General features: G+C 41.4%; 2 protein-coding genes across 7 annotated transcripts in view; one reads left to right on the top strand and one right to left on the bottom strand.

Annotated features, from left to right (window-relative positions):
- The window catches only part of SYNE2 (spectrin repeat containing nuclear envelope protein 2), a 346,465-nt gene that overhangs the window by 311,348 nt on the left and 20,656 nt on the right, over positions 1 to 14,461 (top strand). For all 6 annotated transcript variants that reach the window (XM_037832561.1, XM_037832566.1, XM_037832565.1 and 3 more), the window contains 3 exons: positions 1,649 to 1,807; positions 2,612 to 2,778; positions 13,604 to 13,766. In XM_037832561.1, the coding sequence (XP_037688489.1) occupies positions 1,649 to 1,807; positions 2,612 to 2,778; positions 13,604 to 13,766 (489 nt within the window). The remainder of the gene's footprint in view (positions 1 to 1,648; positions 1,808 to 2,611; positions 2,779 to 13,603; positions 13,767 to 14,461) is intronic.
- The window catches only part of ESR2 (estrogen receptor 2), a 115,493-nt gene continuing 109,357 nt past the window's right edge, over positions 8,326 to 14,461 (bottom strand). Inside the window, exon 8 of the mRNA XM_037832569.1 lies at positions 8,326 to 8,722. Coding sequence (XP_037688497.1) covers positions 8,529 to 8,722 — 194 coding nt within the window. The 3' untranslated portion in view covers positions 8,326 to 8,528. The remainder of the gene's footprint in view (positions 8,723 to 14,461) is intronic.

The raw sequence follows: 14,461 nt of genomic DNA, 5'->3' as shown, positions 1-14,461 counted from the left end.
TCAGTTTTTAAAGCTGTCTAAAAGAAATGATGAACAGCTACCCTTAATATTCCAGCAGATCACCTCTACTTATTAAGAAATGGGATTGTGGTTAGAATATTATATGTGTTTATGACAGGATCAGGATGGAATTAAAGGGTTCAAATAGTCTTAAAGATCTTTGTTTAAAGAACGTGTAAGTCTAAGAAAAATGAAGTCCTTTAATCTCAGTTTTGTGAATGAAGAAGACGATTTTAAAGTTTAAATTCAGACACTTTTGAATGCATTTCCGTGAAGTGAAAACATTAAAACATGACATTTTTCCCTTCTTGATTTTAGTGTCACAATGTGCACTGATATTAAATATTCTTTTAGAATTTTTTTTCAAGTTTTATAATAAAAGAAAATGTTTAGAATGTAGGAAAAGTATCTTGAAACTCAAAGTAGAAGCAGAAACCAGGGCCAGATGTTCCTAATTGTTACTGTTGTAAAACCTATCAGGATGAGGCTGTGGAAAATGCCAGGATTCTATGAAGCTAAGATAAATTGATGCCTTGGGAAATGGAAACACAGAGCCTGTTCTTTAGGGATAATTTTTCAAGCCTTTTTAATACGTTTGGCCAGGTGGAATGGACAAACATTAGGTGTTTTTGCCTAACTCTGAAAAGAGCAGAAGTTTTTGCTTTTGTACGTAGCAGGAGGAACTTGGGGAGTTCGTTCTACCTCGGTTTCCCCGCCTGTAAAGTTGGAGTATTACATTTTACCAGACCAACTCTTAGCTACCTCTTATAACTCTGAGAATCTAAAGATTTTTAATACTTTAGTACATTTGGAGGGACTGATTTGAATTCTTTAACTTTATATTTATTTACATCATAAATTTGAACCTCAAAAGGAGAAAGATCCTTAGCTGATTTCAGCTTTGGGGTTGCATATGCATAATGGAGCATTGTATTTTGGGGCCAGCCTACTTGCTACAGACTAGGATTTGGTCACATTTTTGTGGTCTCCATCCAAAATCATAATGCCTAATGAGAAGATAGATTAAATGAGTGATGTGCATTCTTTTTGTTTTATTTTGCTTTGTTTCTGAGGTATAACACTAGACATTTAAGTGATTTTAATTTTCCTGGTCCATTTGCATTGCAGATGTTTGATTTATATTGTGATCTGGATTATAACTTGTAAAATTAATAGACAGGGCATTGGCCTTTAGTAGATACGAGGTTCGGTCATTTAAAGAAAGGGAAAGGATGTGATTCATAAAGTTATAAATTAGCATGTAGTAGGCAGTCAAGTGTATATGGGAAGAACTGCAAACAGAAAGGATTTGGGTGATGCTTAATGTAGAGTATTCATCTAACCTTTCCTGTTTGTAATTTTCAGTATAAGCTGATAGGAGTGTATTAGGTAAAACTGAATCCTTCCAATCAGTGGCACTTCACTTACAATCTTTATTTTGTTGCTTTTTATGGCATTCATCAAAGATGTAAGAAACTTCTGTTGATGTCAATCCCTAGGTCTTTAAGAGGCAAAAGCTTAAAGATTTATATCTACAGCAATACTGAATAAAATACATGGAATTCATACTCCTTTTGATGAAGGGAAGGGAGGAGAAATGCTTTCCCTCCTGGCTATACTCAGCCGCCAAATGTGTTTTCATTCACAGGTGGCTATACGCAAACAGGAGATTGAAGACAGACTCAATTCATGGATAGTGTTCAACGAAAAAAATAAAGAATTATGTGCATGGCTGGTGCAAATGGAAAACAAAGTTCTGCAGACAGCAGATATTAGTATCGAAGAAATGATCGAAAAGCTACAGAAGGTAAGCAGAGCTGCCCACTTGGATGCAGTTGTGAGCACCATGATGGTTTCTGCCCTCACCCCCGGCCTCAAAATGGAATAATTTTACAGATGTGTTTCTAGAGCACTTGAGAACTTTAAAGAGACTTTCTCATTTTTATTCCTTCTCAAAGAAAAGTTGGTGAAGATTTCAGAGAGATGGGAAGTGTGAGACCATTCTGGATGGGAGTCAAGCGTTGTGTACTGGAGGGAATTGCCTTCTCTAGGTTGGGAAGTCTGGCCAGGGATGGGGGTTACATCTCCTTAAGCATCAGTCCTGCCCAGAGCAAGTGGTGTTTTCTCTAGTTGTCGTCATTGAGGAGCTTTCCTTGCCAAAAGAGAGAAGGCCACCAGCAATGGTGCCCAAAATTTTGAAACAGTCACCAATCCCCAGAAGATCGGGTAGAGAGAGCGTTCTTGCTACAATCATCCAAAATGCCACATTGTCAAACTGCAGGAATGATCTTACTGATATTAAGCTAATTTAGTTACATTCCATCTGTTAATTGTCCTCAGCTCCCCAGTAGGTTGGATTAGATGAAATTTGTAAGGGGAAGCCAGGACTATTGAATTAAGAAAGTAACTACTGCCTTATATGCTACACATTTGTGTAGTGGGTGTTGTTTGACTTTGAAGCTGCTCACTGAAGAGTTGGTTTAACAGGGATGTGAGAAGTTTTTTTTTAATCTTTTTTTAAATTTCATCAAGCAACTAACTACGTTTGTGGCTGGGGAAGAAATGAATTTTCAGTAGTTACTCAGGTTTTGTATTTTGGTGCCTTTGCCAGGACTGCATGGAAGAAATAAACTTATTTAGTGAAAACAAGTTACAGTTAAAGCAAATGGGCGATCAGTTGATCAAGGCCAGCAACAAGACAAGAGCCGCTGAGATCGATGACAAGCTCAACAAAATTAACGACCGTTGGCAACATCTTTTTGATGTCATTGGATCAAGGTAAAAAATGGCTTAAAAATGATTTTTACTTTCTCAGTATAGTGGTTACTTCACAGATCAAGTAAACTGAGCCCAGTCTTTCTCTAAGGGAATCCAGCTATTTTATAAACCTACTGATAAAGGCAAAGTTTGATAACATTGAGCAGAAATTCTTATTTCTACATTCTAGGGAGCCTATATTTTATATTTTAGTATGATCCCATTTCTTTTTTTAGTTTAGTTTCAAATGAGATTTAAAACCCACTTTAGGATTTGCCTGTCCCCCAGATGAAATCAGGCTCCCCTCTTCCTGCCTCTGTGTGGCAAATGCAAGTAGATCATTTACTTACTTGTCTGGTGCCCTTGACACAGCCCCCTCCTCGGGCTTGGTGCACTGGAGGCAGGGGTTCCCTGGAAGTGTGTGTGCTCAGCATGTCAGTTCCCCAACAGGTGTGTTGTCCTTAGGTGTGGACTTAGGAAGTATGGCTGTGACTTCAAATCAATGCAATAATCTCCAGTGCAATCTTCAAAAATAAAGCTGATAATTTTGTCTCCCCTCACAAAATAAAGATGATGATGACAATGCCAATCAAAGTTGTTTTTCAGTTGTAATGTGGCAAAGAAGAGTCATTCAGCTTTTGGAACCGCTAATGCAGCATTGTGTTTCCACTGGCTGAACAAGTGTTTTAGGTGACAGTGTGCTCAGCTGTTTTGAAAACATACATGTAAAAGTGGAATATACAGAAATGGCTCTAAGGGTGAATGAAGAACCAAGGGGTAATGAAAATAAGATATTCCTTATAAGATTGGCATTTCCTTTACCTCATTGTTTACTGGAATCTGTAAGTGAACCTGATTCAATCAGCAAAGGCATAGGACTAAGTGCTTCGAGAATTATAGGCAGGAAGTAAGATGAGTCAATTACGTTAGTGAGAGCAGACATCTGAGCAGCTGTAAAGCCAAGTGGTTTGAGAGCTCAGATCACATCTTCCGGGGGGTGGGGATGATGAGGATTAGGAAGAACTTTATGGAAGGATGGCATTTCTCGATGGTCCTGAATGAAGGGTTGGGATTCCTGGCAGTTACTCTTAGCTGAGGGCGAGCGACACAAGATTTAAGCAAAAAGGCACAGGGGTAGAGCAGTATAGAAATGACAAGATGCCCCATTGGTTCAAGTGTAAGAAATGAAGTTAGAAAGAGAGGTTGGGGCCAAGTCTTAAAAGACCTTAAATCTAAGCTAAAGACTTGGCCTCCTAAATAAAGTCTGAGACATTCATGGTTTTTTAACAATGGAGGGTCTGCCAAAGCCAAATGTAAGGATGATTTGGCTGGCAGCATCAGCTGGGCTGAATTACCTTCTCTCCACTGCCAGTTGGAAAAAGAAAAATATCTGGAAATCCATGGCAGTGGCCCAAGTAGGGGTTAAGAGACAGGTTTTGAAGGCCAGTCCTGACTCTACCACTTACTCTCTGTGGAAACTTGAGTACACGATTTAACCTCCCTAAGGCTCAGTTTTCAAATCTGCAAAATGTGTCTAATAGCACTGCTCACCTCAGAGGCTGCTGTGAATGACGCATGTCGTGTATTTGGCCCTGGACCAGCACATGGAGAGCAGCATTTATTGAGTGATTATTATCATTGTTTTTCCCTGAGAAGACTCGAAGACTAAGTAGCATGTCTAGTAGTGAGAAATCTTTCCTCCATGAGGCCAATGTCTTTGACTATCTTATTCCCAGGGATTAGAACAATGCTGCAGGTATCTGTTAAAATGAGTGGATGTACCAGTACACAAGAATAAGGTCATTTCTTTTGGATAACTTATATCTGGTAGGTCTTTGTCGCCATTGTCTTTGCATTCTAAGCTCTTCCTGGACACCTGGCACTGCTCAAGGGTATGATGACGTCACCCCTGCTTATGGCTCTTTCAGGATCAAGAACTAGATTATGCTTCTTGAAAACTAAAATGACAGCCCATTCTTAATCATGCTTTAGTTATATCACCTGGGAATTTTTAAAAGGCTGCTTGCTTTCTCCCCTGCCTCTCTGGCTGCCTGTCTTCAGTCAATTCCTTGGTGGAAAAGAAAACAGCAGGTTAAATTTCACTGATCTGCTTAGAAGGAGCTATTGGCAAAATAAGGAATTGAAATAATAGCAAATATATTGGCTGTTGGCTGTGTGTTTAACACTGTACTTTTTATGCGTGATTTCAGTTCATCCTCTTTTTAATTCTGAGAGGTAGATAGCATTGTCCCATTTTACAGATAAGGAAACTGAGGCTCTGAAGTTAATAACTTATGTTAAATAACCAGCACAAGATGTAACCCAGATTTCAACTCAGGCAAGTGTCTCACCTACCTTTTACCCCAGACCCTGCTACTTTGTCTCACTGCAATGAGTAGAACATTGTGAGAGCATAATCCCTTCAAAACTGAGGACTTAGGGAGGGAATAACTTCTCTCATCTTAAAGCAAGAGACAGGCTGAGACAGCCAGCCAGGAGTCTAGGGGGCTCTAAGTTGAGTTTCCCCTTTGGGCAAATCAGGGGGTTGAGGCAACTTGCTTGGACCTGAAAAATCAGCCTCCCACAGAATCAGCTCCTGGTCTTATCCCTTACGCTGATCTCACCCTGGCATTGTCCAAAGGCTTCACCATCGGGAAAGGGGAAGATGGGAGCACAGGCCACGGAGTTTACATTGGAGCAATGCCAACAAGAACCTGGAGCTGTGCAGGAATGCTAGTAATTTCATTTACCCACAGAATTCTGGATACTGTTTACCCTTTTCCATCCTACTTACAGTATTCCACCATTTCACACCAGTAACGGGACAATACCTCTTATTACAAATAAGTAAGATTTGGAGGGAGACTTTACACAGATACCTGGCTGCATGATTTCAAGAGTTCATCTCCAAGCCTTTAACTTCAAAGTTTTGATTCAGAAGACTAAGGCTTCTGAAAGTCCAAGACCTTGATGAATTTGGTCTAATTCACTTTAAAAAGTTTTTCTGTTAGGAGGAGGGGAAAGGGGCTTAGACTAAAACTAAAACCACTGTTTATTTTCTACTTGTAAAGTGTTGTTCAACTTCAATAAAATCCATAAAGCAAAAAACTTAGAAAATAACCTTATCAAAGAGAGGGGGAAAGCCTTAAGTCAGTCAATGTTGAATTACTTCACCTATGGTCCCAGTGTTGACATTAAAATTCACATTACTGGCTCACCATCAGAGATCAACTGAGTTGCTGCAAGAGCTCTTAGCAGTTCTCCTGGGTCCTTGGGCAGCTTATTACATTTGTGACATCTAAACTCTTATAAAACCCACTATTAATTTCATCAACAGAAAGTTCATTTAAAGCATCAGATATTGTCTTTTGGTTAATGGTGCAATGATCTAGAACTCAATCTGATTTGATGGCAAGAAATAGTCATCTTATACTGCATCATATTTGACAGATTAATGAAGAGTAAAACAATTTTTTTAAATTGTAGCTCTTAGCCCCTCCTCTATCCCATGTTGTCTTAGATAATATCTTTGAAAAGAGACCAGTAAAACCTGAATGCCAACAAGGCAACTAAGTTGCAAAAGTTGTTTTTCAGATCTGCCAATACATGCAATCCTCTATTTTGGAGGAAGCTAAGTTACCTATTAAAAAATAGTTTAGGTACAGAATGTTGGGTGATGGATAAAAAGATATAAACTTAACTTGCTTCAACCAGCATGGACCAAAACTCAGAAAAGAGAGTTCCTTGATATCACCCCCTCGCAAGGCTGATGCCGAGGACTCAGCCTGCCATGTCATGTCGTCTATGCCCACACTTGATTTTAAAGACCTGGAAGTTGAACTCCTTAGTAATTCATCTGCTTGTGTTTTCCAGCAGCCTCTCCCCGACCCCTCCCCACTGCCCTTTCTTTAATCAAAAGCTTTGCTGGGTCCTAGGAAGCGGGAGCTCTGCATACAGCTGCTGATGGGGGCTCTTTTAACGTCTTTTCCCAGCAGCGTTTGTAAATGATCTGATCAGACTTTCAGTGCCTAAAGCAGATGAGACAGCCAAGTGGAAAGACATACCCCAGAATGTTTACATTAGTTTATCTCTTGTTGTTGTCATTGGTGATTTTAATTTTCTTTTTGATTAACTATATTTTCTAAACATTCATTGCAGAAAAAAGAACATGAGGGCGTTTTTTTTTTCTTTAAAGAAATCTCATGAATGTTGCTACCATTCTCCTTTATTTCTCTTTGGTGGTAACGTCATTCTCAGAATTGTCATCCTTAAGGCAATGTTATGAAGGAGGGACTTAGACCACCATATGGCCCCAAAGACAGGTCCTTTCTAATCTGTTTAGACTAGGTGGCTCTCTCATTGTCAGAAATATCAAGTCCACGAAAGGAAACTTCATCTAAGCATGATTTTCACATTTCACCTACCAACATGAGAAGCCCACCTACTTTATAATAGTAGCAATTAGAACATTCTCATTTAAACTCAGCAGTTATTACCATGGCAACTGGGTGAAAATTGTTTTTCCATCCCTTGCAGAATGGGCAGGGAGATGTGTGCCTTTTTCAACTGATAAAGTTTTTCACTGCTCTCCTTTTATCTGTAGTTTCTCAAGGTCGTTTTAGAAGACCAAACAATGTGGCTAGTCATAAAGTTGACTTCTGCTCTTAGCAGGTTGTCTCATCCAGTGGGACTGGAAGGATTAGAGATTTTAGCAGCAAGCACGCCAAATGTAGGTCTGCCTCTCCCTCTCCCCTGTCCTTCTCCTCCCTGCCAGCCCGATCATTCCATCTCTGGAACAGGTGGCTGCTGCTCCTGGCCCCTGTTGAAAGGCCTTTCTTGAGGGTCAGGGAGCTCCCCCAAGGGAGAGCAGCCATCAGAGGCTCAGTAAGCAGGCAGGGCCAGCGCACTGAGCCTCAGAGGTTCATATTTAGCCGGTGGCAGCAACAGGCAAGCACGGAAACATGAGTTGGTCAGATGCTGCCTTTTGGGATAATTATTTCCAAGTCTGGGCTCCTAATGTCACTGGTCTATGAAGTGTTTGCTGTGTTTCAAGGTGGGGTATAATAGTGACTAAATATTGGGCTTTAAGATCCTGAAAAGGGATTGAGATTGTCGAGTCTCAAAATAAGACTACAGTGAGCCTAAAAGGGACTGGTCATAAACAGGGCAGTGCTCAGGATCTGTAAGGGAAAACCAAGGTTGAGGACAAGGAGGAATTTTCAGATACTAACATGATGGTAAACCGTAGGAGGAGTTAGCAAGGGAAATTACAAAATTTCTTCCTTTGTAAAGTCTTCCTTGTAAACTCCATTGCAACTGGAAGATAGAGTTTTTCTGCCGCAAGCAGAGGAATCAACTAAATAAACTCTGTCTGTGCTCCCTAAGCCAGGATACACAGGATTATAAAGACAGGACAGAAAGCCTACATGGGGGAATTTATTCTTTAGAAGGACGAGAGGAGGCATTGTCTGTTGGGCCCAAGGACTTCAGATTTCAATGTTTCTGTTAAACCTGAAACAGAGAAATTTAATTTGAGGAGAACAGGATTCCTCTTTTCCATGCCCCAGTTCTAAATTTTTCTTCCCTCGGTGTATAGCACTTCATAAATAACCCATAGCCGAGATAACACTGTGACTTTCTTCTCCCAGCATTGCAATCCTGTAGCATCAGAACAAAGACTGTGTGTGTGTGTGAGCAAAGAGCTTGAGATATTTGTTTATTGGAAGGCAGAAAACTGAGATTAAAAATTGCAGTTAGCAGAGAAGGTCTCTTCATTTCCTCCTGGCTTTGCTTGGTGCTTGTTGAAGGAGCTGGTGCCGCTGGGGAGTTTTCTGGGGCGAGGCCGGAGCCCTGGCTGCCTCCGTGGAAGATGCTGAGCCCGCGGTGAAGAGGGCATGCTGGGGAGGGGGAGGGCTGGCCTCTTCCCTGGGAGGTGGATGTGCAGCCGGGAACTTGGAGCAATCGCCTAAACAGAAGGAATGATTTTTTCTCATAAACAGTAAGTGCCATTTTAGCATTCAGCTCTGTGTATGGTCGAGGCAGCTGCCGCAGTCTGCGTGTCTCCCTCGCTCTGTCATTTTGGTTACAATGGAAATTACTGATGAGCTGGTGGCTGTGGAGGATGTGTGTTCAGCCATGGGTCAGCCATCGGGGGATGGGTTCTTTCCCAGTGTCAGCGTGTGTGCGGTGTCTGCAGTCTGCCTTTGACAAGCAGTGGGGAGACGTGATTATGCTGTGTGTAAAATGGAAGTCCTCCGGCAACATAAATGCTTCAAAGAGGCCGTTAGCTTAAATGTATTGTAATGTCCCTGCCCCCAAACCACGGCTTTGAGATCTTGGACTAATTGATTATCTTGATGTAAAGATGTATAGTCATTTAAAGAGAGTGTGCAGAATCTGTACAGTGTTTTTAGCAACTGACAGCTGCCCACAGGTTTGAGTATGAATTATTTCAAGCACAGATTCACTTTGACCATCTTGATTTTCCTTAGTGTTGTTTGTTATACTATCCACATTGGCATAGAAATTTTTATTAACTTATGCTGACCTAGGGCTTTTATAATTTAACCATGTAGCATGTAGAGAATATGACTGATAAGCAAATAGATGACTGATAAGAAAATTATTCCATATACATGAATTTGATATTTGTAAAGCCTCCATCACATGTAAGATTTGTGCTTGGTGAATGATACTAATCCTGACTTGATTTTGTTTGTTTTGGAGAGGGAGCAGGGTTTGTTAAGTATTGTATTCTGATCTGTCACTAAAGGTAAAAGAAAATCTTTATTCACCTTGATTCTTTTCTACATTTCTACCTATAATCCCTGTAAAAGAACTCTTCTGATTTGTAGCTAGCTGCTCTTAAGCATCATTCTTATTTTGTTTGGCTTCATAGAAAAATGTTTTAGTTTCTGTTCCGGTCTTCCATTATGTTACCTTTTGACCCACAAGAGAAAAAAAGGGGGGGGAGAGTATACACGGGTTAAAAACTTTCCCCTTTGCACCTGAAAATTTTGTTCTTCCAGTCCTCAGATCTAGAATTCAGCTTGGGAAGTCATGCTTATTCTTTCTGGAGAAGTGTTATTTGTTGAAATATATGTGTAAGAAGTACTAGCCGAGACCACCCAAGTCAAACATGGGCAATTACTGAGTGCAGAGCTGGTGAGCCACATAAACTGCTTAGGTGGTTGATGTAATGCAGTATTGTGGTCGTTTCCCTGGGCCAATAGTCTGGTTCTTGACTAGGTTTCCTTGTTTCCTGATAATAACTCAAGATTTTAACTTTTTCAAGAACAATATAAACAAGGCCTCATATGGAGAGCAGTTGCCTGCATTGACAAATGACACATACTTCCTGACCCAGGAAATGTGACGATTAGATTACTGTGTCTGTATAAAACAGAATGATACAAACTCAGTGATACATTCTATGGCTTTTTAGAATAAGTTGTAACATGATTATCTGAGAAAGAACATTTGTATTCCCATCCATTTTGGGTGTTATGCCTCCAGTGAGAAGTTGGAGCATAGAAACAGATCAGATCCTGGCTGAATGAATGTTTTGTAACTTTGTATCTTCTTTTTTCCCTCCTTCTTCCCTTCTTCTTTAATTTGCCCTAAGTATGTAGGCAGTTTGTTTGCTTGTTTGTTTAGGTGGTAGTAGTGTTTTTCCTGGTCTTATCAACAGTGCCGTAGATAGTCTCGGTTCTCTCCTAGGGGTTCTAATATTTAGACATTTTAATTAAAATAAAACTTTTAATTGCCATGAAAAGTTTTACAGATTTATAAACAACTTTTACATCTTATTTGAACCCTAAACCAGCCTAAGACATAGATAGGTGTTTCCCACCTGTTACAGTTGGGGAGACTGAGGCTCACTGTTTCACTTGCCCAAGATGGCACCAGAGTTTGGGGAAGTGTGGGGACTGGGGTATGGCAGCATGTTGTTTTGTGACAAGATAGCTCCAAGCTAATCTCAACCTTTACCTCTTTTCTTTAAAATATAATGAGGGCACCTCTTTTGTGAAAAAAGACAAATTGCACTCCCTCAGAAGGTATGCATGAGCAGCATTTATTCATTCAGTAAATATCATTGAGCACCTGCAATATACATTGGCACCATCTAAATGGGTAGTGCTTAAGAGCAGCAGCTCCAGGCCAGACTATCCCGGTTAGAATCCTGCCACTAATAGTAAATGGCCATGTGACAATGGGCAGGTTATTTAATCGCTGGAGCTCAGTTTCCTCATTTCCCCACCTACAGGAAGCTCTTTTGGCCTGGCTTCTTCCAGGAAGACAGCCCCTTGCAAACTGCATGGAATACCCCAGCCCCAGATGCCTTGAGCTCTGGGCTGACCTGGCAGTTGTCTGGAGTGTTCTTTGGGCAGGCAGGGTAGCCTGGCATTAGGGTAGGGAGGGTATACCTCTACAGCCATAGAAACAAAGGATGGATCTAGATTACAACTGCATCCAGGCCTGGCCCCGGATTCTGTTACTTCCTTTTTAATAATAAATCATCTTGGGGATTTAAGGGGAATTTATCCTTATTGTGTTTGCAGTAAGAATGTAATTTGAAAAACCTCCCTCTTTGATCATCATCATCATGACCAAAGTTACTGAGCACTTACTTACCTGTGGTAGGTGCTGAGCCAAATGCTTTCCACCTGCTGATGTCTCCCTCAACACTCTCTCTCAGCAAGGGAAGGTACCACTGTTAACACCGTTTTGCAGATGAGATTCAGCAGAATTGGGATTCAAACCCGGGTCCGGGGATTCAAACCCAGACTGTGCTCGAATGAGAATGAAATGAACCCAAGATCACATTTATGGAAGAAATTTGTGAGATCCAATGCCTTATAAATAAGGTGTTGTCATAGCATCAGGTAGTCCCAGTCTGCAGTAACAAGAGTTTTAGTATTATTGAGCATTAACTACATGCCAGAGGCTTTGCATGCATCCTGTTTAGTTTTCACAGCCACCTGCAAGGTGGATAACAAGGAAACTGAGAGTCAGGAAGTTTAAGTACCTTGCAGAGATGCATAGCTCATGGATGATGGAATGGGACTTGGATCCAGTTCGCTTGCCTCCAGAACTCTACCGTTAACCTCTCCTGTTGGCTATCCCCTCCCTGAAGCTCAAAGAAGGACCTACTAGAGATGGGGCGGAGGTGGTGGCAAAAAGATTTTCCCTAAATCATGAAACTAGCTGGTAGTAGAGCTAGAACTAGAAGTCAGTCTCCTAGTTGATTTAGTCAAGTGTAGAATACCAAGAAAAAAAAAAAGAAAGCTATGTGCTCTACTTAAATAATAGCTTGTGTTTGAAGAGCTTATACAAATGCATCCATTCAACAAATATTTGTCAGCATCTCCTGTGCACCAGGCAGTATGGAAGGTGCTGCGAATGCAAAAGATACAAGCCCAGTGCAGCCTGGCTAGGCCTCTGTCTTGATGGGGTGCATGGTCTATGAGAGATGCAGGCACATGCACATGGTATGAGGGTGCCATAGTAGGAGGTCTTGGGTGCTACAGGACCCATGAGGGGCTCCAGCTTATCTCAGCAGTGGTAGAGGCTCCAGGGGGAGGAAAAGAGAGCAGAGACTGCTGAACGCTTGAAGAACCAAAATGTTCAGGGGCTTAAGGGGGATGGATGTCAAGGTAGGGTGAAGACTTGAAAGGCTTTGAGCATAGATAAGATTTGCCTTCTAGAACACACTTTGGCTATAGAACCAAAGGTGGATGGGAGGGCAAGAAGGGAAGCAGTTCACAGGCAGCAGAGCAAGAGATAATGGAGTGCACTGCATTCCAGGTGAGTTAGGGTCCTTGCCATGTTTTATCTTCCTAGTAGTAACAGCTGTGGGGTGCAGTTTTGATAGCACTTCCTAACATAAGTATTGATAACTGGTGACGTTCAGTTGTGGCCATTACTTCGGTTCAGCTGAAAATCCCACAGATCACCAGAAAAGTCTTACTCTCTTGATCTGAGGTCTTTCATGAAAGCATTTTTATTGGAGCATTTTATTTCAATGTCTCTATTTTTTAAACCCATTGCTTCCCCTCAACAGCTGCATCATTTCCCCTTGACTGTATGCTTGGTGAGCACATGTTTTGTTTCAAGTACACACTACACCAAGTTGGGCTGGGTGGGAACTAAGGCGGATTGGTGAGGTTGATGGCAGTTAGAACTGTGCCTTGGGTGCAGATTATCTTTGCTCCTGCCCCCCATCTCACTCCATCTTTGGTTGACACAGATGTCTCAGAAGGGACCCCCATGGACTAGTTCTCTGTGTATGGTACCCATAGTTCCCTCAGACTCAGTGTGGTGGACTTGGGCACATATTCTGTGTTTGCTCAGAGGAGGGTCCTGTGCGAGCATCATGAGCCAAATGCCACCAAGTGAACCATGCGTGTAATAGCTTTAACCCGTCAGGGAAGTTCGCTGGCTGCTGTAATCTCTGGAATACCCAAGACCAAAACTGGGCCCAAGTCAAGATATTTGGATATTTTAATATCGAGAGACAGAAATGGCATCTGCTCTCACCTCTGGAGCTCCAGAAAGATGCATGGGGTTTCAGGGTATTCTCCACTACGAATGGTAGGTCTTCTGTAGCTGCACAGGTGGATGAGCTCTTCATCCATTTGAAAATCAGCTTGAGCTATGGTTTTGCAAAGTGTCACAAATTCCATGAAAACACGTATCTGGTGATATGAGAGTTGTTACTGCTATAAAATCTATCCCCCAGTGTAGGTTCTGTTCTACCCTCCCATGCCCTTAATGGCACATTCTTCTCACCACTAAATGTTGGGCTTTTGTTTTCCGCCTCTTTTTTTTCTGCAAATGTGTTTAGGGTGAAGAAACTGAAGGAGACCTTTGCTTTTATTCAGCAGTTAGACAAAAACATGAGCAACCTTCGCACCTGGTTGGCTCGAATTGAGTCTGAGCTTTCTAAGCCCGTTGTTTATGACGTCTGTGATGATCAAGAAATCCAGAAGAGGCTTGCCGAACAGCAGGTGGGGAAATCAGAATGAGCTGTTGTAAGAGTATAGGTATCTACAGTATCCGCTAACTCAAACTTGCCCCTTTATTGGCTGTGTGCTTTAGAGTGTTCACATTTCAAAAGATCGGTTTGTTTTTTCCAGAGAAAACTGACCACCTGACTGTGTGCTTGTATGTATGAGGCATCCATCTTTTGAGCAACCCCTTGCCCCTCTCCCCCATTCACAAGGCTCTTTGTGAAATAGTTTGAATAATGTTCAAGATGCAGACCTCAATCTTGGTGGTAAATAAGGTTTTAAATTTTTAACTTTGGTCTTTGTTTTGCTTTTGTTAATATAGTTTTGGAAGGCAATGAATTGAAAGAAAAATTCTTTTTCTTATAAGGAAGCCCTTCATGAGACAATACTCTGTGTGTTTGTTAGAGCTTCCAAAAAAAAAAAAAGTAGTTAAAACAGAGGTGTAGAAAAGAACCCACTTGAACCAATAGCTCAGGAAGCCTCTCCTGCAATGCCTGTGGCTTTCTGTCACCTTTATGTACCCTCTGAACCAACCCTGGAAAGTCTGCACCTTGAAAACCATTGAGTTCTGTCAGTGTTTGTCATTGCACTAATCTGGCAGGTGCTCTTTGTTATCACTAGCTTATCAAATCCCTTTTCCTGCCCTCTATGGGCTCACGGTCACACGTCCCATTCTTACAGGCAGTGCCGAA

Source organism: Choloepus didactylus, chromosome 4 (genome assembly GCF_015220235.1).
Source record: "Choloepus didactylus isolate mChoDid1 chromosome 4, mChoDid1.pri, whole genome shotgun sequence".
In the NCBI taxonomy this organism is placed as follows: domain Eukaryota; kingdom Metazoa; phylum Chordata; class Mammalia; order Pilosa; family Megalonychidae; genus Choloepus; species Choloepus didactylus.
The sequence above is the reverse complement of the archived record's forward strand: the minus strand, read 5'-3'. Positions and strand labels throughout refer to the sequence as shown.